Source organism: Sander lucioperca, chromosome 20 (genome assembly GCF_008315115.2).
Source record: "Sander lucioperca isolate FBNREF2018 chromosome 20, SLUC_FBN_1.2, whole genome shotgun sequence".
NCBI classification, from domain to species: Eukaryota; Metazoa; Chordata; class Actinopteri; order Perciformes; family Percidae; genus Sander; species Sander lucioperca.
Window position 1 is genome coordinate 13,590,968 of NC_050192.1, and position 25,562 is coordinate 13,616,529.

The following is a 25,562-nucleotide window of genomic DNA, read 5'->3' on the forward strand; positions in this document are numbered from 1 at the left end:
CTAAAAAAGTACCAAAAACTCCACCGTTACTGTTGCGACAAACACGTGACTCGTCTGAAGGCATCTGACATGGAAACCAACGCCTCGTGGCACCCAACTCGGCACCGGCTGGGCGGTTACTGGAAGCCGGGTGGGGCAGGGAGCGGGCGCAAGAGTCCCCTCGCCCACCACCGAATCAAGCATCATGCCTCCAAGCTATGCAATTATTTTTGCACTGCGTCCAATATCAACTTGAGAGCAATGCAAATTATTTAAGACGCGCTTTTCAGGGCTCGCAATTATAATAATGATGATCTCAATTAGCGTTGCCATTGCCTCGGACTATTTAGCAGGCAATTTTGCAGCCTGGGGACGAGGGTCTTCTATGGAGCTGACACGCATCGTCAGGTCAGAAGGGGTGGGGAGAGGAAGAAAAAGACAAAAAGAGAGAGCGAGAGAGTCTGCACTCTTAATCAATAAACTGCGAGACTGGAGATATTTACCACCCAATCCCACAAGGGGACGGTTCATAAATTGACCTAATTGGTCAGTGTTGGAGATGAAATGAATGATGCCAGGATCTAATTCAGAAGGGCAGGATGTAAGACATTATGCTGAGATATACTGAGATCTATTATGTCAGCAAGTTCAAGGAATAGTTTGCACGAAACATGCTCATGCGCTTTATCCCGAGAGTTGGACGAGAAGATTGATACCACACTCAAGCTACAACCAGCAGCCAATTAGCTTAGCTTAGCATTACGACTGGAAACAGGGGAAAACAGCTAGCCTGGCTCCATCCAAAGGTGACAAAATCTGCCTATTAGCAGCACTATCTTAGCTAGCTTTTTCCAGTCTTTATGCTAAGCTAAGTTAACTGGCTGTAGCGTCATATTTACAGTACAAACATAACGGTATCGATCTTCTCACCTTAGTCTCAAAGTGAATTAGCTTATTTCCAAAAATGTTGAACTATTGCATTAAAGCTTCCAATACACTCACTTTTTCAAAAGATTAACTCAAATTTCAGTGCATTCTCTGTTTCCCAACCACTCCGCTAGTATACACTCTGCCACTGTATATTAAAGGGACTTCTTTTCTCCCCACCATTCATGTGGAAAAAGCTTGCACCACCAGCTACCCTTTCTTTTATTCATCATACTGTAAATAACTCCACTTTATGAAAAGCAGCCAGTGTGACTCACGGATACCTCTCTAACCACAACCCATTATTATTTCATGGCCTTTGAAAGAAGGGTCTATAGCAGGCGCTCTCACACTTTAATGCCGGAGCTCTCTCTGATGTTGTGTAGTACACAGCGGCCCTTGTTGCACTCCGTATGCGATCCCTCACTTGAATTCACAAACACTTCCAAGTGCATAAATAGCACAGAAGACGAGTGCCTTGCGAGCTAGCTAATGCTCTGGAACGCCATTGCTGAGGAGATAACAGGAGTCTGCCATGGCTGATGCCTGGGACTGTCATTGGGGAAGAGAAAGGGAAATATGTCTGTGCGCCTTTATGAAAAACGCTGTTGTTCTGACCTCTCATGGGACATCATATGGTAAGGAAAAAGAACATGCATCAGCGTTACGATTAAATGACCAGCGGACATGATTCAAAGGGCCCCACGATGTCCCAGAGCACCCTTTGGAACGTGTAGAAGGCTCTCGGCATACAGAGGAGCTAATGGGCAACCTATTGGTCATGGTAGATTCAGTTGGAATCTCAATGAGGGTGTCAGTGTGTGGCTGCTCCATGACCGACAAGGTGTGATAGGCCTGCTGGAGTTGATATAGCCACACGGCCTGTCATAGCGTTTTATCAGTCAACATCCATCAATCGAAAGGCTAAAAGGCGTGTTTTATCTTTTTCTTTTGAAGTGTCAGGAGGAAACTGCTGTCTTGAAGATGGATGGAAAATGGATGACATTTCACATCTTTGTTTTCTCTACATGATGCAGAACCTCGATGGTAATAAGGCAGATATTTTTTTCAGATAGACTTAACAATGTGGTTTGTGCCAAAACCACTTTTTCAGTATGTTGCCAAGAAATGGAGCCTATAGTTGGGTAAGTCACTTCTTACAAAAGCCTTTCAAAGGTACACAGCAGTACTGGGACAAGTTTTGTGGTACATGAAAGCAGTGGGCTTGAATCATACAAAGGCTAAACCCATTACAGGTCCAGAGGGGTGGGCAATGCAGTGCCTTGTCCCGCTCGTCTAAACAAGACTCTAGGTGCTGGAAGCTGGAACAAAGCCTTGTAACATATACATTAAACTTTAATTGTTTTCTTTTTTTCCAAGCCCTTCCTTCACATCTCTGAAGAAGCAGCTCCTGAAACGTTAAAAGTGTGCTAAATTTTCATGGCTGTGCCTTTGTAGAATTAAAGATATATGTGTAACAGTGGAGGGAAAAAATGTACTCTCTGATGCTGGACGTAGACAGCTGCTTTTCAAATTTCCAAGTTTTGGTCCTTTATTTTATTCAGCAGTGAAATGCCATGAATACAGAAAATAATAACGTCTGTTACAATTCTCAACCATGACCTTCTAATGTCAGAGAACCTTTAACGTATGGACACAGTACACAGTAATGAAAAGTATCAAAAAAAGTAGTTGAATCTCGATCAAAAGGAAATGAAAACAAAGAAAAGTTTTCACCAATTACATAAACATATGTTTGCTACAGTCCCAATTTACTGTATACATAGGGGGATCATATTCCCAATTATTAGAGAAGGATAGCAGTAGAAAGGATACATGACTCAACTGCCAGACATAATGCTTCATAAAGTATGCACAGAGGTACAAGCAATAAATACACACATTAGGTTAAGCCTTACAGCTACGCAAAGCAGATGCAGAAAAAGCAGGTTTGCTATTCTTAGCGAGCAATGAGAGAAACAGTAAAAATTCAGTTAAGTCAGAAAAGAAACACTGAGATTTTTTTTCCTCTTAGAAAAAAGTCTGGTAAATTTATGGGTCCACCAACATTTTTTTACATAAGTATGCACAGTTATCAAAATACAGACAAAATCAACCCAGAAAATCCAGACAATCCTAAAATCTAGTGGAGGAGCAGATCGCAGTTCTGGAGGTCTTTCTGGTATTATGTGCAAGCAACTATTTTAGACATTTTTTTTTTTTACTTAATTTATACAAAACCCATGCAAATCTACAGGTAATATGCATTCTGTGGCTGACAGGTTTTATCCCTCCCAAAACAGTATATCTGAGGTAACGCACTCCTATGCATTGTACGTACATTTAGGCCATCGTCCCGATGATTTTTATTATATTCTTTTTATTGGTTCTTGTTTCCAGTCCATCAAATGATTTTTAGACATGCATTTTTAAAACACAATATTCCCTTACAGGTAATCTATACATTATCATTCTACAAATGTTTGAGGACAACCTATTACAATGCAAATCTTCCATATCTTGACGCAGGGAATGTAAACGTTGGTTTGAGCCACGTCCTATGAGACAAGCGTAGTAAAGTACAGCTCTTGTGGCATTCTAATAACTCGTGCAATCTGTCATAATTGTTCTGAATTTCTTGTGCAGAGGTAGAAGCTTTTAGAAAGCCTTTTTGGGTGAGTGGGAGAACCCTTTTTTTTTCTTTTTTTTTTAGAAAGACGAAGTGTCCTTTTTATTTGGTGTGATAAGATTATTAAGAACGTCGTCTTCAAGTCGTTTTGCTGACTCCAGCTAAGTATTGAAGGGATAAGCTTTGTTCCTGGGCCCAGTACCCTCTTGACGTGGAACTGGCATGGGTGTGTGTGTGTGTGTGTACTTCACATGCTGCGTGTTTGTACAGTACTGCACGTGTCTGTGTTTTAAGCTCTTACAGCCAATTCCTTGGCTTGGCACCACACTTGAAAACAACATATGCACAGTGTTTCCATTTTGGTCGTTACAGCACAATACAAAGCAACTCGTCGGTTCTTTGACAGCATACATTTTCTGCAGCTGGAGAGCTAAACCGAAAAACAAGAAGGTTGGCAGACCAAAAGCTCGGGGTCTGTGTCTGTGTGTCTGTTCGTGCGCAGGTATGCTAGTCTCTGACAGTGTGTATGTGTGCGTGTGGTTGTTTTAGCATTTCTTTATCCCATACAAGAGGAGGCAGAATTTTGTGTAACTTTGGTTTACTGAAAACAGAAATGACCTTTAAAGCAACAACACTTTTCTAGATGACATTAGCTGTGAAGGAAATGATGGGCCGTAGTCCACAATAACTACTTCTCTTTAGTCTGGTTAAATACCAAGTGTGTTATAAAAAGCTGGTTACCTATACAGAGTACATCAGTGCTAACACCAGTTGTATCTATATATAAATTAGAAGCTATGAACCACACAAAGTGTATTCGATGACGTTAAAGCAAATATCACCTAGAAAAGGTTAACTTTCACCTTAGATATCCTCTTCTGAAATGGCTATTATTATTTGCTTTTACATGGTAACCAAGCCATTTCATATCAACTTGAAATTATGACTTATTTGGCTTCACTAGATATTTTTCATGTTTGGTTAGCGATGTTTTCAGTTTCAGTTTCGACGCGGCTCGGAACAAAACCGCCACGGAAATAAGACGTGACATTATTTTGACAGTCCCACTTAGAACATTACATATTTACCAGGTTAGAAAAAAATCATGAAAATAAAACAAAACAATGACGTCTGATGTGTAATGCATAACAAAAAGTAAAAATATATGCAAAACAACACAATGCTTCTGCACTTCCATTGAATACACAAATGTTTCGTTTTGGTCATGATCCACTTTTACAGTTAGCTGCTCTCTACCAGTCAAATCACCAGCACAAAATGCCTGCAGTTCAAATATCACATCACTTTTCTACCTACAGTACGTCTGGCAGAAAATCTCCAAAGTGGACTTCTATAAGTTATCAAATTACACATCAAAATCAGCATGTATTTCCCCCTCTCTCTTTCTCGTGATCATCTTTGTATAGGGCTAAATGGAACAATCCCAGAGGTTAGTCGAAGGTAGTTTGCGGAACAAAAGCTTCTCTTTGTACTAGTTTAAAGTCACAGAAGACGGACCAAGAGGAGTTTGGTGGCTTCTGTCTATAAGCTATTGGCCATTGCTAGTGTTGGCTTTGGTTTCTAGCTGTTGCCTGTGACTGTTTGCAGGTAGACAAAGCTTTAGAACGAGGAGGTAAGGAGAACAGCAATTATGCGGAAATGCATTTGTTTTGTAAATGGTGCTTTATACAAACTATTATTTTCCTCCCAACTTAATTTCCAGTTTTTTTTTTTTTTGTTTTTTTTTTTACTTTCAATCACAAACAGATAATAGACTGGAAGCCAACTTTTTTTCTTTTTTCTTTTTTTTCTGGACAGCTGCAACAATAGTCTTGGTACCGCAGTTCTGTTACTGGTGTGATTCAGGGAATGGCATATACAATTGGTGGTGTCTAAAATCAGATTTTGAAATAAACGATGGTTAAAAAAAAAAAAAAAGAAGCTAAAATTATATACTGGTTTTCATAATAGTAGCAACATACAGGCAGTGACACAAATTTCTGAGACTACTCCTGTGCAAATGATAACAGAGCAACAACTTGAATTGAACCAGCAATTGTCTCTAGACATTAACAACTACTGGGGCTTGGATTATTCACAAACATAAAACGTCTTCCTTTTTGGCAGTATATGAGGCCGCTAGTTTTCAACGGAACACGATTTGCTCATTTGTTTCATGTCCCCCCCCCCCATCCATGAGTCCATCATCCTTGTACTGTATGTGGCCACGCCATCTCTAATGAAATAGGTCTCAAAGAGTTAATTCTTTTAATCAGACATCTCATGCCTGTCATGTTTGGGGATCCCAAAGGGCTGCAACGAAGAGTTCCTTTGGACCGGTCTCCTTCTGGATGCATGCTCAATAAATAGTCCCAGTGGTGAGAGAGACAGAAGAGAGAGTCAGCTGTGGTTGCTTGGACTGTGGAGTGGTTTCTGGTTTTGCAGGAGGTCTGTGTGAAAGAAACAGTGCGGCTGGGGGAAGGGAAACGTCGACCAAAAACTGTATCCTAGTCATTCCAGGTCTTCCGATAAGTTCCCTTCCTCCAGCTCCCGGTCATCGTCCAGCTCTGGACTGTGATTGGCTGTCGTCACCAGTGACATCGGACAGTCGTCGTCATCCATGTTAAGTGGCTCCTCCTTCACGTGAATGGGTGGCCTGTGACACAATCACATTGCCGATAAATGTCAGATTTGGTTACGTTTTGTGACAAATTCCTGCAGCCAATAGCACTTGTTTGACCCCCGCACGTCATTTGAAATGAGGTGATTTTGTACCTAGAAAAGCCTTATATAAATCTGATGGATTATTATTATTTTTATTAAATGACCTGCAAAATTAAACAATAAGAAAATATAGAAATGCTAATTATTACCATTATAAAATAATACTGAGCAAAGAGAGAAAGGGTATCTAGTCTTTAATTCCCTCTTCTGCACATGGAATACAAAATGTGGTGTTCAGCTCACAGATAAATATTTTGCTGTATCAAAAAACAGGCGTATAACAGCCCTTACATGCATTATCTAGTCAGGGTAACAACCATGTTGTTTGCGAGACGCTAATTCGACATGATGCCTCACGTCTACTGTAAGTAAGCGCATGAAAATTGCATGAAAAACATGGCCCCTGTAAGGCTGATAAGCTGTGATGTTCCAGACATGTTTGGCATTTAAAAGTTTACTGATGACACCAGGTTGAAATACATGAAAAAGGAAAAAGGGGGTGGGGGGTGGGGGGGGGGACAGGCCACATGATAAATAATGGAGAATTTCTCATCCCTGAGCCCCCTGGAGCAAAGGCAGAGGAGAGGCTTTTTTATCTAGTTAATGGAAAGCGCAGCCACTCGTTAATATGCAGGGGATGTGCATGTCGCTCCTCAAGAGGAAAAACCGGCAGCTAGGTTCTGCCATTAATCAACTTCAGCCCGGCAGTTTGCTCGGACACCATGATACATGTTTTTAACTCTAAATGGATGAATATCTTTAGCCACTGTCAATAAGCGCTGGGCAGGAAGCAGCAGCAGTGAGCAGGACGCCTCTGCCTTCAGAACAACAGAGGAGTGGGCGGAAGAAGAAAAGTGTTGGGCGACTAAAAAGAATAATAATGCTGTCACACACAAACAAGGCATAACATGATCTGGGGCCCTAGTCTGGGAAAGGGGTTTGTGCCACGATGATAAATCTGACAAAACCTAATTATTTCTGACACATTGGATGCATCAGAATATCCCCCTAGACTTTAAAAGAGGAGAGAGGGGAGAGAGAGGGAGACTTATCAAGTGGTGGTACGTTAGGACGCGTCTCATAGCCTCTCTCCTGGGTTGCCTGCATCAGTGGAAGGGGGGGCTTTGAATTTGAAAGGAATTTTAAAAGGTACAGATGACTTTAATATTCAGAGCCAAACACTGCAAATTAATGCTGATGTGGTGGGATGAAGAGAGGAGGCCGACTTAGCAGGATGCAAGCGGAGCGATGAATAGTTCTGTTTCTGCCCCTCAGATTCATGGAGGCATGGAGGTTACACAAACAGAAACACACCATCTCTGCTGAATGAAAAGACTCTTTTTTTTATTAAGAAGTGAATTCATTTCTGTTGTTGTTTTGTAAAATGCAGTATTATCAGACCGTACTCATTTTAATTCTTTCTTGTCCTTACAGGTAAGCTAAGAGGTCTCAGATCCAATTTAACTAGTGCTGAAACCATTGGGAAACTTCACATGCAGACAATTTATCAACAACAGCATTGACAGGATTTATGAAGCAAAAATGCCAAACATTCTCTGTCTTCAGCTTTTCATGTGGGTATTGGCTACCTTTATTGATATTAATATTTCCGTTTTGGACTTGGACAAACCTATTTGATGGCATTTTATAGACTAAATGATAAAACATTTGTTTGAATTTTTGTTTTGTATATCTAGTTATCTTTGCTATTTTCCTAAGCCTAACATTGAAACCATCACCAAAATGATTAAGGATAAAAGTACATGGTAACACTTTACTTTAAGTCCCTCTATTTTGCATTTATAAGCAGTATACAAACATTGAATAAATGGTTTATAACACATTAGAAACGTAGTTGTACCAACTATAAGGAAGTGATAAGTAATTATTACAGCATTTGTCAACAATTGCAGTTTGTACGAATAAAAATGTCATGTTATTACAACTGTTTTCATGTATTATCTGTTTACATACCAGCCTGCGCTTATGGGAGCCCATAAGAGAAGTGAAAACTATAGTTGACAAATGCATTAATAACACTACTCTGCTTACAACTACATACAGTATATAGTGCATTATACACCATGCATTAAATCTGTATATATTGCTTACCAATGTTCTCCTCTGTTATTTTGATATACAGCTCATAAGTTGTTTGTGTGAGCTTTGAAGAAAAATATGCAAGACCATATTCACAGGCCTGAGCTTTCTGACACTTTATTAAAATATGTGGATGAGCCATTTAGTACTTAATGGCTAGCTACCACTATTGAGTCACTCAGGAGTAAACGCTGGACTTTGTGGTGAAATAAATATGTGATGTTCTGCGTGTATGTGTGTGTGCTCTCGAGATGCCTGCTCTCCCATCAATTGGAGATTAGCACCAGCAATCATGCGGAGGTATGTCAGGGATGCAAATAAGGTCATTAGTCCATGGGCCTAATGGTAGGGTGGGGGACAGGAAAGGTGGTGTGGGGCAGGAAAGGCAGGCGAAGGCAGGGGTGAGGACTGAGGGGGCATTCAAAGACATTCATAACATCTCACTGTGATTCATTAACTAACATCAAAGAGGGGTGGTTACCAAACAATTAGATGTGACACCGCAAGACAAAATATAGTGATATTAAATAGATTATTTTCCCGCTTTTATCTGAGTACAGCATGACGTTGGTTTCTAGAAATAAATATTCTACTCTGGTCATTTTCTTCTTGTGTGAAGTTGCTAATTTGCTCACATTGGAAACCCTGAATTTACAGTGCCAGAGTCTTTCCTGGCGTACAGTACTATTTCTTTTAAGCATAGTCCTTAGGGTGTGCATGAGTGCATTGCACATGCATACACACAAGTGCAAACACACGCACACACTCAGCATGGGGCAATCTGGTTTGTGGTTAAGCAGATAGCATTAACCTTCAGATGCTGAGGGGAAGGAGTGGTTTGTCTAATTGTTGGACTGACTTGGTTGTGCTGAGGAGTCCTCTCTTGAGAAAAGCCTTTAAGGCGATGTACTATTTAGTTTAGTGCTACAAGCCACTCCATTATTTAAACAACATCCTGGAAAAGCCAGTCATGAAAAACACATTTCTTCCATTTTGAGACTGTCGTGGCTGTGTAAAGGCAGATGGAGGCAGGGAGGGAGGCAGAGAAGGATGGATGGATGCATCTCCTCCTCCATAGCCACTCACTGTTGGTGTCAAAGAGGCATAGCCAGAGAGAAGAGAAAGCAAGCAAGCCAGAAAGAAAGAGAAAGTCAATACTGTCCGGTTACTAAAAGTTAAATGAACTGAGGGAGTGGTAACACTGGGATTCTGTCTCGAGCTGGGCAGATTTGCTCCACTTAACACCCCATTTCAGAGAGGGGTAAACACGGCCGAATAGATTAATGTATAGACGTCTGGTAGGGCTAAGCAAACACTGTTCTGTTCTCACAGATACACTCAAAGAGAGGCACGGAGCCTGAGGGCATCCTTTATCCATTACTGAAGTGGTTAGCTAATGTCGGCTGACTTTGAAACATGAGCTCTGATGGACAGTGGATGAGAATCATGAACGTGTAATTTCTGTTTGTCTCAGAATGTGCCTTATGAGAGTGTGTGTGTTTCCCTGCATGCTACTTTCACCACAATGAGCACTCACGCAGACCCGTGTGACATCACTGGCTCAGGTTATTTCAGACATTCCTAAAACTCATGCGAGATACAAAAAAAAAAAAAATGTAAACACTCTTTCTCTCTCAGCTCCATTAAAAAGAGATGAGAAAGGGAGAGATTTATTTAAAATAATTAATGTTACACTTGCTCAATACGAATAGGTACAGTCTTGCATTAACATATAGCAGCCAAACCCCTGTAATGCAGACAGTGGTGTAATTAAAGATGAATGTGTAATAGAGCCTATTTATAGAATTAGAACTAACTGTTATCAAAACGTCAGGCTCACCTCAGGTATTAGCAAAGTGCCATTGAAATTACCACAGCAGAGACAGAGGGGGAAGTCTGCTTATGATATAATACATAATGGAAACTGAACCTTGCCCTCGGGTCGTGGCATACTGAAGAACATAGTGGTACTGTGGGTTAAATATCAGGCAATTAAACTAACAAAGGGCATAAGGACAGCGAGTGAATTCAGTGTAGGAGCGGAGGTGGGGGGGTTGAACATGTGCTTGCATTCTCGGCTAGGTACTCATAAAAACGTGAGATGTGCGTGTCTGTGTGAGTCTGTGTATGATACAATTATTTCTCAAATACTGCAGTGAGTGAGCAAGAAGGGATTCTGGGTTAATGGGTTCACTTTGTTGGTTAACATTCTTATTTTCGTTTGACAACTTTGTTGTAATTTTTCATTATAATCAAATTAACACCAAGAAATTATATTAAAAAAATAAAATAAAAAATAATGAGCCCTAATTATCATGTAAGTATGCATTCATGCTTGTGTGTAGCAGCAATGCATACAGTACTACACACATATATGCAGTATAGGTTGCAGGGGTAAGTAATCTGTAGGAACTCACATGTGTACTGGTGGGGAGTATCGGGGGCTGCCGTGTCCGTTGGTGTCCAGATGGTCGAGTGAGCCATTGAGACCCTCGTGGGCGGAATGCAACAGGGTGGGGGGGCTGCCGCTCAGCCTACCTGGGGGGCTGCCACCCATCAGTCCCGGTGGACTCCCGCCCAAAAGTCCGGGTGGACTCGCTCCCAACAGCCCGGGCGGACTTCCGCCCGTCAGGATGGACGGGTCTCCACCGAGGAGGCCGTGGCAGCTGCCTCCCATCGTGGAGCCGCTGGTCATTAGGCCGGGGGTCCCCAGCAAAGGCAGGGAGGTCTCTGCCAGGGCAGCCTGCAGGACAGAGGCAAAAGGAGAAAGACACATTGAGGATAAGAGTTTAAAGGAAGGTTGGGAGTATTACATTAAGGGGTGAATGAAGATGGAGGAAGCTTATGAGGGCATAATCATGTCAAAACGGGTAGAAGTGTTCAAGAGTGTAACGGGAAGGAGGCAGGTAAGGTGTATGGAAGGAGAGAGGGCAAGCTTAATACAAGAGGTAAATGTGGCAGGTGAGAGAATGATAAGATTTAACATAGTAATTATTAAAACACAGTTGTCTCATGCTAAAGTTTTTTATTCTGTTGCAGGCTATTTTTCCCCCTGTGACACTTTGCTGACAACTACCTCCCCCCAGCTGCCGTTCATATGCCCTTGTGCGGTGTGGCTATTAAAAAAAAGTCGCCCAAAACTTATATCAAAATAATAAAAACTCCTGACACTTTCGCCTGCTGCGCATTAAAGTTATATACAGTGATTAAATTTTTAAAGTTTTTGCCATGAGCACCTCGCCAGCGTACACTATGAAGCCAAATCATTTATGACAGCTTAGATAAATATTAATGCACATGCCCTTGCATTTGCACATGCCACTATCAATCTGGGGTGGCTGCCACAGCTGAAAGGAGGGAAAAAGAACAAAAAGAAAGAGGGAGAGTTGCTTCCTGTTTCGACCACAGGGTGGCCTTCTGAGACTGACGGTGTTCAGGAAAGAGAGGGAGAAGGAGAAAGATGAGAGAGAGGAAGGTGTGAGAGAAGAGATACAGAAAGCAGAGAAAGAGGCAGAAGCCTGAGTTAGAAAAAAAACTTGCCTGCTCTTATGTGTGTGCGTACTAATGTGGAGCTCTATTGTTCACGGTGACCATTCAGTCACTCAATTGGACAATCGGACAGGCAGTAGTCTTGCCTGTCAGTCAAATAAACAGGCAGCTGGGGAGTCAGAGGTTCTCCGAGGCTTTTGGTTCATACCTGTAAGCTGGCGTTTAGTGCACTTCCATAGCCAAGACTGGAGGGCAGGTTCTTGACAAGTGATGGGCTTCTACATCGGAAGGAAACAGACAAACAAAAAAGACATTAGTTCATGCTGTAACTTACATAATAATGTTGTCAATTTAAACAGAAAATATATCAGCTATTAGTAACTAAAGAACAAATTGCATAGCAGGAAGCCTATACAGTGGGTATAATTAAAGCGACAGTAAGAAATTGCCGTAAAAAGGGAGACAAAGAGAGGTGTGTTTGAGAAGAAGAGAAGACAGAATTTGGGCTCTCTGATCCCCTAGATGTCATCGACCTTTAGATCTAGATGTAAGGAGAGGTGAAAGAATTTGTACCCTGTGATCTTCTGCGACCTGCGTTTCTGGTACTCCATCTCATCTACGGTCCACACCGCCCCCTTCACGTTCTCCACACGCACAAAGCACTTGTGCAGACTGAGGTTGTGGCGAACAGCGTTCTGCAGAGAGACGTGGCACACAGGTCAGAGGGATGAGGTAAAACGAATCATATTCATTCATTAACCATCAAGAAAAAAACGAAGGCTTGGAAATTGATTTTTCTTGCATTTTGAAGAAATTCTTAACATTCACGCACCATTGATTTAATTAGTAAAAATTGAGTGAGAGCGAATGCTCTTACAAGTCCTGCACACAGTACATATCAATCAGAGTAAGTAGGCTAAAAGGAGGTAATCAGCATAGCGAATGGCTTATGGTGGTGACAGAAGTGGTAATGCCGGCCTTGATAATGGTGATGTCAGTAACCCTTTCTGCTCCAGAAAAGCATTTCTCTTAATGGACACGTCGCTTTAAAGATGACAGTATTGCAAGAAAAAAGACAGTCATCAGGAGGCCCCTGTGTCAGTGTGTGTATGTGTGTTTAAGAGATTGTGTGAGCATGCAATAATAAGTAGGATTAAGGTGAACTGTATCTGACATCTATATGTCCAAATATTCTGCATGTAGTGTCACATCGGGTGTCGAATACATGACACAATTATCTCTCAGATGTATTATCAAAGCTGTATTTAAATTGAAACAGGACATATCTTTCATACAATACACCAGTAAGGTGTTTTCATTAATTACAAAATAAGGAAAACCATACGAGAAAAAAGCCCTTTTATATTAATATGACCATAATTAAAACATCAGCATCAGACTCTACAAATAATAACCTTGGCTTTAATATCCCTGCTTCTCATATTTATCATCTCCCGTAGCTTGGTGTGTACTGCTCTTTCTCCAGGAAAAATGGATTCAAAAAAAAAAAAAAAAGAAAAAAAAAAACTCATAAGCAGATCTCGCATCTGACCTGAAAATCCCAGGATTTGATTGATCTTAATGCCCATGGCTCTGAATATGATAATTTTAATATTAATGAGCAAATGAGCAGTTTTATTATGCATGCTATATAGTAAGAACTAATAAGCTTCTGGGTGAGAGAAGAAGAGAGAGAGGAAAGTGTATGTGTGTGTGTGTGTGTGTGTGTGTGTGTGTGTGTGTGTGATGGGGGGGGGGGGCAGATCCCTCTTTTGAGCTGATGAGAAGAAGCTAAAATATTAAACTACCTTTCATTTTTTCTTTCTTCTCTTCTTTAAAAAAAAACAAAAACAAATTATCTCTGTTAATCAAATGACAAGCCCATCGCTGATCATCCCACTAATGCTTACAAAGGGAATTGTGGAGCTGTAGATGTGAATAGATCACCTTGGTCATTATGCGGGCTCTAATGTCATTGTGATATCATTGCTTTTTGTATCGCAGGAACAGAGAAGCTTTTTTTTCAGGAAACCGAGAAAGAAAAAAAAGCATTTACAATGGTACATATGCATGTGGCTGTGTGGTTGTGTTGTTGTTTTGTGCTGCAAACAGCCGCAAGACCTCTGAGAACACATCGTGTCATAACATTATTACACAGCAAAACATGGCGCGCACTGTACCTAACAAACAAGAAAAAGGGCACAGATCTTTTTGCGTGCCCTCCTGAATTGGTGATCACACGCCCATGTGCTCATTTGCATCCCAAATCCAAATTAATTCACTTTGCTAAATCTAGTGCTGCGCCATGTCTTGCATACTGATGAGCGGCTGGTTGAGTTTTCCCTCCAGTCCTCTGTGCAGCCACAAAGGCTAAAGGCGGCTAACGAATGACTTGCAGGGGCCACGGGATAAAACACTGACGCTCAGAGAGGCTTTCTTTATCAGCAGGCAGACACACTTGTGGTTAAAACATGTGCTGCAGGAAAGACATTTTTTACCATCTTTGTGGAGGCAGACAGGACAATAAAGTAGTCGGGACAGATATACAAATGGGCCCTTTTGTGTGGGTAAATAAAGAGTTCTCCCTCCATGACAGGCCGATTCTCACTTTCCTCCCTGCTTTAATTCCACATGAACACACCTTTAACCCCTCTCTTGGACACAGTTTATGTGTTTGTGTACATGTGAGTTTCTGTGACCATGCATCTTTGGTCTTCCTGCTTCACACAGCTGAGAGGTGGTTAACAGGCCAACCGCCATCTTTCCTCCAAATTAACCAATGATATGCGAGAGAAGGTGGTTTCTGGAGTAGGAGGTTGGGTGTCTCTCTTAACAAAAGGTGCTGATGATGGAGTGGCTGCTGTATAATTAGTGCATCACAGCCCTCTCCTCTCTACGCCAAGCCTCCGCTATTAATTGCACCGAATTAGAAAACGATATCTGAGGCAGAATAATTCCTTTAGCTGTCATTTCCAAACAGAAAAGGCGGAATGGAGAATAAAATAAATAAGAAGAAGAATGGGCTCTATTTAAGAGAAATGGAGAGGAGTACTAATCGCTCGGTGCTGGGTAAAAATTCTACGCTTTCTTAAGGTTTTGTTTTTTGCCTTTAGCGAGAGGAAGGTGTGGTTTTTATGGTAAGAGGAGTGAAAGGGCACAGCAAGGTGGAGGTGGAGGGTTGCGTGGGGGCTGAGGGTTCATCAAGGTTACCTTCCAAGTCGCAGCATTGCGTCTGAAGTAGGCGAACGTGCGTGTGAACCAGCTGTAGATTTCATTAAGCGTTAACTGCATGTCGGCAGAGTCCATGATAGCCTGAAATGAGATGACATCAAATAATGGTTTACTAACGAGACCACGTAACTGAAACACACACACACACACACACACACACACACACACACACACACACACACAACGGATTGCGAGAGCTGCCATGATTCATGCAGCAATTAATTTGAATCTAATCAGGCAAAGTTAATTTATTTCCCACTCACCTGTCTTATGAGGGTTGCATAAGTAAATGGCGGTCTGACATCTGCGTTCTTATAAAACTCGTAGTTTGGGGCAATCTCTGGAAAAATAAATACTGTGTCACCACCTGAAATAATTGGTAAATTTTAATTCCTTTAGGTATTGCATTTACTCAAGGTTTCATCAAATTAAAAAGGGGGGAGAGAGAAAAGGGGAGAAGGGGAAAGAAAGAGAAGGGTGGTGTGGGTGGGTTAGATGGGGCACATCAAATCAGCATTTTCTATGTCTAACAAAATGCATTTTTAATTAATCTCTCTCGTGAGAGATCTTAAACACTAATACATCCATAAAATGAGATCCGTGTAGTTAGTTAGGGTGAAGTTGAATAATTGATGTGTCTTCACACTAAACACAGAGAGAGTAAATATAAACATCAAAGACGGACCGTTTAAAATGCAAAGCTTAATACATGGAATGTCTTAATGTAATAAATATTGTATTTTTTTCACCATTATTTGAACTTAATTAACATTCATGTAATATTAATGCACAGAGGAAGTTCTTGTCTATTTACATATAGAGTGATTAAACACAGGCTTGCTTTTATAAACCCACCAGACGTCTCACATTGGTAAGACCAACACGCCTCTGTGCTTGTGTGTGTTTGTTTATGTCAGTGTACGTGTGTGTGTGTGTGTGTGTGTGTGTGTGTGTGTGTGTGTGTGGCTGTGTGTGTATTCACATGCTAGCTATGTGTGTTAAAAAAAAATACTACAACACCATTATGGGTTGAGTACTATTAATAGTGCAGTGTTGGGGGAACATATCATTTGCTAAGTCAACACTATAATGGTGTTAAATTTGAATAGAAGTTCATTCATTCAACATTTTTGTGTTCAAGTTGACAAATTCTGACTTGAATTTTAAGTCAAATCAGGGACACAATTCAGAAACAGAATCAGAATGTAAGCTAAGATCATCCTCATACCCCAATGTCTTATGTATCAGTGTGTGTGTGTGTGTGTGTGTGTGTGTGTGTGTGTGTGTGTGTGTGTGAGGCTCAATTCACATTTTATTCAAGCAATTTGGTGAATTTCCTAGGAATACAAAAATCTACAAAAGACTTTTATGTAGCCTTTTTCTAGGGATTCACACGTAATCAAACATAATGTGAACAGATTTGCTTGAAAGTGAATTGTCGGCGCTGACTGAACACATTTGTGTATCTGTGTCGTGTTCAGCGCTGAGTAGTTGGTCCTACCTGACGAAAGAGGCATGGAGTATTTGTCCGAGTGGCGTCTGCGCATGGCTCCCATACTGGGGACGTTTGCTCCTCCCAGTACTGATGGCACCTGGGGCATGGCAGCCATGGGTGTGATAGGTGCTGTGGGCGTGGTTGGTGTCTGAGGTAAGTTGGGAGGCGATATTGAGGGCAGGTTCTTGGACATGGTGACGCTGGAGACCAAGTTGAGCTGGGGTGGAGGAGGATAGAGCGCGGGTGGAGAGTGGAAAAGAGACCGATACAAGTAGCAGGCAGAGGGAGGGAGAGAGGGAGAGAGAGAGAGAGAGAGAGAGAGAGAGAGAGAGAGGAAGGCATTATTTTGTGGTTTCTCTGACAGAGCTGAGTGTCTGCTCTCCTCCTCTCTAACACAGCTGTGTTTCCACTAACAAGGCTCGTGGAGAGGAGCCAGCCCATCTCCACTAATTACAACCACCAAATTGTATCATAAGAATTCTAATTAGAGCACGCTGTTCAAGATTATCCAACGATCAGCCTCCGTGTTATCCCGGCCCCATCGCTCTTTATCTCTCTATTTATCACTCCCTCCCTCCTCTCTATCTCCCCCCACTACAACCACCCATAATCCTTTCACACTGAAACAATGAGCTAGTAAAAACCTTGTTCGCTGTTGGTGTGAATTAGGCTACAGGGGTTTACTCAACCCTGGTCCAGAACCACAACCCCCAACCCATGACATTATGTTCCACTTTGTTATGAAAGGGTGAACCTAAGTTACTACTGTGGCCCTGTTGTAATACATATTGGCAGCAACATCACAACCAAAACTCTTGCTATTACAAGTAGAACCCGTGAGTGGATTGTGCAGTGAGAGAGAGAGTAATAACCCTGCTAGATAAACCCTGTTGATTGCCTATTCATACAAGACTAATACTGATCAAGCTGATGAAATATCCTCAACAACCATAGACTGTATAATATATACAGTCTATGTCAACAACACAACTGGAAGCCATTTTTACAGTTATAGTTGATTTATCCCTCCTATTTCAGTGAGACTTCCAGCGCATTAGGAAGTATAACCAGACACACTCACAATCCATCTGTTTTTGTCTCCTCCACTCCTTCATTAGGGACCAGAGAGTGTTAGTCACCTCTGGCACAAATGCCAACTGTGCTCGCAAATCGTCTGGCTTTACCACCACTATTGCGTTTGCTTCCCAAATCTCATGTGAGAGGCTCTAACCGAATGGAAAATTCCTAACTGACCTTTTAGTCTCTGCGCTAATTTAGTTGGAATGGTAATGACATCGTTACATATTCAAACCAAATTGCCTTAATTGTGAGTCTACAAGTGGAATGCATTCGATGCGAGAGTTTGAATTAAAACAGACTTAAAAGAAGGAAGAGAAAGGGGGGGCCAAAGGCACTGAGAGATGGAGGAGCGAAGGCTGAAGAGAAGGTATCGGCGGTCATTTGTGGCACGTGTTGATAAATACGATAAAATGTCAAGTTTGACATACTCTGGTGGATGTAGGGGTTTTCAGATGATAATTATATGCCCACTTAGTTGTAATGAGCTGCTACAGTGATGTGCTGGGACAAGGGCTGGCTGCATATTCAGGCCTCAGATGAGTACAGAGGATGAGAGTTGGGAGGTTACGGAAAGTTTATACTGTACATCTACATATCAATAGGTCTGATTGACTATACACAGCCAATTCTCAGAAATATCTACCTAAAACAATTATTAAAGTCATGTACTGGGCATTGTTTTTAGCAAACAATTAATAATAGTACTAAGTCTTTTTCTGTTAACTATGTTTTCTGTTCTATTTGACACACACCACACATTTGACCACTAATATTGATTCATTTCATGGAAGTACGCAATTGCCATTTAATTCACAGTTGTTGAGGTCATGACAGTGCATGTGTGTAATATGATTGTTCACTCCCTGCATCCTGCAACACACACCTAAACCAGACACTGACCTGTGGAATACCAACAGCAATTTCCTCAAAGGGGAATGTGATAAACACTCACATACCAAATGGCAGAAAACACCTCAAAATATGCAAACTAAATTCAGAAAAAATGCCTTTGTGTGTGCGTATGGGCATGTATATTTATAATGTTAAAACATCATTTCCTGTCCTTTTTGCAGCCTCTTCACCTACGAGACACAGCAACAAGCGTGACATGTTTGCAGGCATGCAATCCCATTTCTTTTGCAAAACAGAATTGATTACAGTCAAACGGATGGAGTAGTGAGCACTTTGTCGCCTCTCGCTCATCTGAATACACACTCAAGGTAGAGAGGGTGAGAGAGAGATCTTATTATTCAGAACTTGCAGCCTTGCTAACTTTGATTCTCATCCATCCATGGCATGGCCAAAAGGTAGCATTTAATGAAGTGCGATTCAGAGAATAAATGGGGTCATATTGGAGACAGTGCACCGGTGTCTTGTATTCGTCTGCCATTGGTTGTTCTTGGGCTTCACTAATGAAAAAATAGGACTTATTTCCAGCCCTGATAGGCTAACACAGACGACTCACATTTATCAAATGTCTCGGCTGTTTCGATCCTGCACCTACAATTCTGCTGGGCGTAAATCCATGCTGCCATTTGAAATCCACCAACCATCTCTCTTTTGTTATGTCTATACACTTTTGCCACACACACACACACACACACACACACACACACACACACACACACACACACACACACACACACAATGTTGTTCTCCCACACCAAAGCTTCATCTTGCCTCCCCTTAAAAAAACAGGGGGAGCCTTAAAACTGAGGACTTAACTGTTCGTTTAAGAATTCTGTCTGAATTGCCCCCACCATCAAATGCAATTAGCTGCTCTTTCATGTGTGCTTTATGTAATGCAATACTTCATTAGCATCATTCATTCATTTTCAGGCATGGATTATAGGCTGCAAATTCTTTATTGGACGAGATGGAACCAAGCTGCTGGAGTTTTGAAGATTAAAAAAAAAGCTACAGACAGAGAGAGAGAGAGAGAGAGAGAGAGAGAGAGAGAGAGAGAGAGAGAGAGAGAGAGATTGAATAATAAAATGGGAGTTTGATTCCTGATGAAATTATGGGATAATTATGCTATCTTGTGATTATCTACATTCTATGATGAGAGGTGATGAGGAAAATTATTCTGTTGAAAGTAGGCACTTACTAAGCAGCAGAAACACGCTAACAATGTTTTGCTCTCAAATGTTTCAAAACGGCTAAAACTGGAGAAATAGTCAGAAACAGTGTTTGCGAAAATGCATCATCCTAATATTAAATTCAAATGCTGGTTGGGAGGAATGCATTTATAATCATTCAATCTAAAAGTAAAAGGCAAGAGAAAGAAAATACAGAATGACATGATTTTCTTTCTTCTATGACCCCTTTCACAATTTGGATACTTTTTTCTCTGTACCCACTTTCAGCAGCACTGCGGGTATTTATGTCAACATCACACCGTCTTCACCACTCAGCTGTAATTTTCAGGTGTTTGTTGTTAAAATGACATATCTTCTCCTCTCTCATTTCATTTTTGAGTGCTGTTGGGGCCACCGAGCCAAACAGTCATCAGCAGCCAACAGGTTGTTTTGGCTATTATATCTATCACAAAGAAATGACCCTGCATTTTAGCCAAGGGCTCCACTGCTCTGCCATTTAATACACTTCCAAACTCTATTGTCCTCTCATGCCGCACAATACCTGATAAGAAACAGATATAACTAGGTATTACAAATCCCATTCCCCCCTTTCATCTGCTGTCACTCACTCGGCACAACTGCCGGGTGGTTAAACTGTTCATTTTCTGTGTGGGGGCCTCTTTTACAGCCTGTTTACGGTAGCCAGAGCAATATGCACTCACTGGTTTGGGAGATGACTTGGGTTCCGAGGGCCGCATGTGCAAGTGGGCCATCATCGCCTGAAGACGCTCACGTTCTTTAGAAAGCTGTTAAGAGAGGAGAAGGAGAGAGTACATTAGAGTCGATTAGAGGAGAGGAAAAAAGAGGAGAGGAATAGACATGAGAATAAAGAGTATGAGACATAAGATCAGGGTGGTAGAGTGAGAAGAAAGAAAAGGTTTCATATAAACCAAGCGAGAAAGAGACAACAGTTCTGCTGGTGATGTAAGGAGAATTAGAGAGACTGGGGGAAGGAGAGGGCGCAGACAGGTCAGGCAAAACAAATAGCATTTCATCTTTTTGTCAATAGCAAGATTTAGGTCAGCGAGACTCTGACAGTAACAAGCTAGTTGGGCCATAAATTAGGTGGTCCTGAGTGTCTGCTCAAAGTCCTGTGGACACTGTTAGGGGATGGAGCGCAGCCAGCAGCTGCTGAGAGGTGAAGGGGTCTTCCAAACAGGGTGCCAGGCGGCCCCGCCTCCCCGGTCCAGTTAGTGGCCCCAGCCATCGCCTATCATCAATCTAATTCACAGGGAGTGACAGGGACTGGACCATGTGAAAGGTTCAACACCCCCACACCACACTCTTAATACACACACACACACACACACACACACACACACACACAGAGATACAGACAAGCAAGTAGGCGTGCACACACACACACACACACACACAGAGGTGAACGCATACACAGAGCTGGGCCTCATTACAAGTGACGGCTCTCGTAGAAAAAAAGAGGATAAAGGGATGGTGGGAGTAAGGAACGAAAGAAAAGGGAGAGAAGAGACAGGACAGACAACACAAGTGCACTGCTGTAATTGGTCACACTGTAAAGCACAAGCTTCCACAGCTTTGTGTTTCAATGAAAAACAAAACAGAAAATGAAAAAGAAATGAAATAAAGAACATAAATCCAGTTTTTTCTAGTTCTTTGTTTTTTTTTTTGTTTTTTTTTTTACAAGCGAACAGAATTACTTTAGTTTTAAGACCAGATGCCTAACAATTAAATCCAAACTGTTTATCAGACTAGAAAATAACTATGTGCAGGAGGAAATACTTGGCTTCAGGCAGGCCTTAGCACTCTGGTAGAGAGCAAGGGAGGGAGAGAACACAAGTTACAGTTGGATCTCTATGTAAGTAGTAGAGTATCTAACCCATTTTAGTAACCTTTATATCTGACCCAAAATATGCTATGGTGGTCTGGTTTCAACTGGCAGACTGAAATATTTCCAGCTGGCACTTTGTTTGAGCTTAGTTTAAAACATGCATATCTATTTGTTTCTAAAGGAAGAGCAGCGGTTGTCGGCAGTGCTGAGTAATAACGTCACTCAATCAGCGCTCTCATTATCTAGGCAGCATGACTTCTTAATAAGGTCATGCTCCACCTACTGAAAATAGTTCCCTCCTTTTGAGCTTTCTTCAGGTGCAAAGTGCAGTTAATTAACACAGCAGACCGAGAGAGATGCGCTTGCTATTAATTGGAAAGAGAAAGAGAGGAAAAAAAAAAAATAAAGCAGAGAAAATAAAGCACACGCTTAATTCAATTAAAACAGCCATAATGGCTTTCGTTGCAAGGCCTGAGGATTCCTTTGTTTAGTGGCTTTGTTGAATTCAGCAGGTCCTGCTTGTCTGAAAGTATTAAGCAGCCCACAGTATGGCCTTTCTCTCACTCACATAACTTTCAAAAAATGTGTTTTGACTGGATGATAAGTGACTTTAAATGAGAAATGAGTTCACTTTAGTAGAATGTGACAATGGTAAAAATGTAAAAATACATATAGCTTTTTTCCAACTCTCCACTGAGGTGTGTTTTTGATCTGTATTACTTGACAGAAAACTTACTTGTATTTCCAGCTGCTGTACGACTTGCATTTGCACTCTACACTGGGCTGTGCTCCGATCATCCAGGGCATGTTCACTGTTTAGGTGCCTGGAGGTGGAGGGAGGGACAGAAAGAGAGAGAGAGAGAGAAATATGTTACATGCCAACTTTAAAATTGGTATCAAAGCAAGCAGAATTCAAATTCTATTCATTTTCACCATGATCAAAATTGTGGAGGATGATAATTACAGTATCAACTTCACCACTGTTTTGTTTTAATGATAATATTTCTATACTAGGACAATTATCTATAGGATAACGTTAGGGACCATTGTTCCACTCTGAAATGAGGTAATTAGAAGTAACATGATGGTGTGTGGTGCCATGTTTAACATGACAATAGGCCTGCGCCAGTTCCGATGGCTAACTTCAGTACCACCCTGAGCGCTCCTTTCTACAGAGAATAAAAGATGCCAGCCCAGCAGAAGGGCTTTGTCTCCTTCGTTTACCGAAAACAATACATACAATTTAACACCAGCAACATTTGACACACAAAAGCAGCTCTTCCAACTGAAGGTGCATTATCCAGCAGCAGACATATTAAATGTATCTGGTGTGTTCGCCTCATTAGAAGAAAAAGGCAGCCAGACAGCCATAACAGTCAATGAGGGTTTTTGTCTTGATTGGATTTCGTCTGTGGGGCACAAAAGAACCTCGCCATTAAGATAGACCTTTATTCCTGGTAAAGCACACATATGCACACACACACACACACACACACACACACACACACACACACACACACACACACACACGGGGCAAAAAGGGGTTTCTAAAGTGTTGTGATGCTGGGTAATGAGCCTCTATCTAAATGATCATTGGTGACAAACTCACAAAGCAAGCTTTGAGGAGGCATGCTTATGAAATGCCAGAGCTGCCACTTTATCTCCAGTAATTATAGGTTAGCTTGCAGACCCTTCAATGATCATTTACAGCGCTGCCTCCAGTGCATTAGAGGGAGTACAAAATCTTTCTCTCGCTCTCTCTCTCTCTGGCTTTTGCTTTATCTAAAAACACACACACACACCCGCTTACATTATCATGAACTTGCACAAACACTGAGTGGCACACAAAAAGTGTGTGCGCGCGCGCACACACGCACACACACACACACACACGCACGCACACACACACACACACACACACACACACACACACACACACACACACACACACACACACACACACACACACACACACACACAAATACACACTCCCACCACATATTCCTATATTCTCTTCCAAACCCCCATCTTCTTGTTTATCAGCAATGTGCAAAACAAGAACTCACTGAGCCGGCTTGTCTTGGCCTGCCAATCAAAAGCTGAATAGAACATTTGTAATCACAGTAGCTTTGTACCTTTCAATTACACACGTTTAAAACCCATTCCATCTCATCCCTGCTTATACTTTTGTAACCATTTCAGGTCTAATGCTCAGAATTTTTCATTATAAATCAGGAATGAGGTAGCATTAAAAAAGGAGAGGTGGGGAGTGGGACGGATGAGGGATAGTGGTGGAGAGGGGAGGGACGAACTGGTGGATTTCTCCAGCCCTGTGCCTAATTGCTGTTTCAGAATGCGCATGCAAAAGGGGGGCATTACATTAATCATTTAATCACGTCCCTTGCAGGATGAGGGAACTAATGTTGCAAATACCCTTTTCATTTCACTGCCCATAATGCTATCTTATGCACTTGATGTATGGCGTGTGTCATGAATTACAGCTGCTTCAAAAGCACTGAGCGGGCTGCTCGCTGTCCCTGAAGATACCTCATTACAAAAAAAAAAAAAGAGAGAGGGGGGAGGGATCTTTATTAAGTTAGCCTCTCATTGACAAGCAGCTTGTTTTTCTTCTATTTTGTCAATGTGTGTGTGTGTGTGTGTGTGTGTGTGTGTGTGTGTGTGTGTGTGTGTGTATGTGTGCGTGTATGTGTGTGTATTTGTGTCAAGGCCTCCAGCCAGTTATTTTTGCTGGCCAGTTAGCAAGGCGATTACAGTCAGATTACTACATACTGCATACATAATACAACTACTGCATTTATGAAATATTTAAATGGCAGCATGTCCTACTGTGTATTAATGCCACACACAGACCAAAATATAAGGAGGGTACACAGACGAACAGACAGAAAACAATAATGAAAGAACACCTTATATACTGAGAGGTTTTCTCTAATTACATACAAATCCCATTTATCTCATCTCTTATATTATCTCCCTCCATCCCTTCTCCTTAGTATGTTGTTTTTCTATACTGTCATTATGCTGTAGCTCTGATCCTTGCTGCCTTTTTTGGTTGCTTGTAATTATAAATCTTAATAATTTGTAGGTGTTAATAGATAAACTGAAACTAAGAAAGAGTCAGACTAACACACCTTAACTGTAGCATCCAGGTGTAATATAAAATAAAACCTAGAAGTGGAGGATACATGTCTCACTGTCAGGCCTAACTGGCTACTGTTTATGTTTACTGTTCATGCCTCATTTTAGAGGAACATTGATTTCTTCCTTGAAGAGGGAACTACTCGTGTGATGAAGGCCATGCGAGAACAGGGAAGAAAGGATGGAGATCTAGCAAAGGTAGAGAAGTCAGAGCAAATTTATTTTTATCCTAGATAAAGATTTCTTTATTTTAATGGATGCTGCAGTTTCTCTCTTCTCTTAAAGAGAAGGTAACTAAACATCTCAAAGGTTTTTCCCCACAGCTGTGTATATGAATATGTATAGGCCATCAACGTCCACTAAGGGCCCAATAATAAATCTACTCAAGCCGGCATATATGGATGATACACTTCTGCTAATTGTCTGTGTGTATTATCAAGGGCTTCAAAGGCCCAGCAGAGAACAGCAAGTTCGGTCCCCTAACTGTCTACTGTACATGTTACACACACCAATACCAAATTCCGTCAAACTAATATACACACACACATGTACATATACAAAGAAAAGAGGCATACGCACACACACATTGTACACTTACTGGCATGCATAAACAAGAGAATATACACAAGCATGCATGCGCGCGCGCGCACACACACACACACACACACACACACACACACACACACACACACACACACACACCATGGTGGTGGTGGTGCATAAGTAATGCCCTCCGTTTTAAAGGTCTTGTCACAGTGCAGCAGACATGTGGAGGGGTAGAGGGGAGCTCAGCTATCCAGGGGC

At 41.5% G+C, this 25,562-nt stretch overlaps 1 protein-coding gene across 7 annotated transcripts in view; it reads right to left on the reverse strand.

Moving 5' to 3' along the window:
- Positions 1-2,432: 2,432 nt before the first annotated feature.
- Positions 2,433-25,562, reverse strand: part of foxp2 (forkhead box P2) — a 106,439-nt gene continuing 83,309 nt past the window's right edge. For 4 of the 7 annotated variants that reach the window (XM_031284804.2, XM_031284805.2, XM_031284809.2 and 1 more), the window contains 9 exons: positions 22,336-22,423; positions 20,455-20,538; positions 16,581-16,791; positions 15,343-15,446; positions 15,059-15,160; positions 12,422-12,543; positions 12,057-12,126; positions 10,777-11,102; positions 2,433-6,191 (listed from right to left, as the gene is read on the reverse strand). In XM_031284804.2, coding sequence (XP_031140664.1) covers positions 6,047-6,191; positions 10,777-11,102; positions 12,057-12,126; positions 12,422-12,543; positions 15,059-15,160; positions 15,343-15,446; positions 16,581-16,791; positions 20,455-20,538; positions 22,336-22,423 — 1,252 coding nt within the window. In that variant the 3' untranslated portion in view covers positions 2,433-6,046. Of the gene's footprint in view, positions 6,192-7,602; positions 9,445-10,776; positions 11,103-12,056; positions 12,127-12,421; positions 12,544-15,058; positions 15,161-15,342; positions 15,447-16,580; positions 16,792-19,500; positions 19,572-20,454; positions 20,539-22,335; positions 22,424-25,562 lie in introns of those variants that run through there. The other 3 variants (XM_031284807.2, XM_031284806.2, XM_031284810.2) reach the window with 3 other exon arrangements.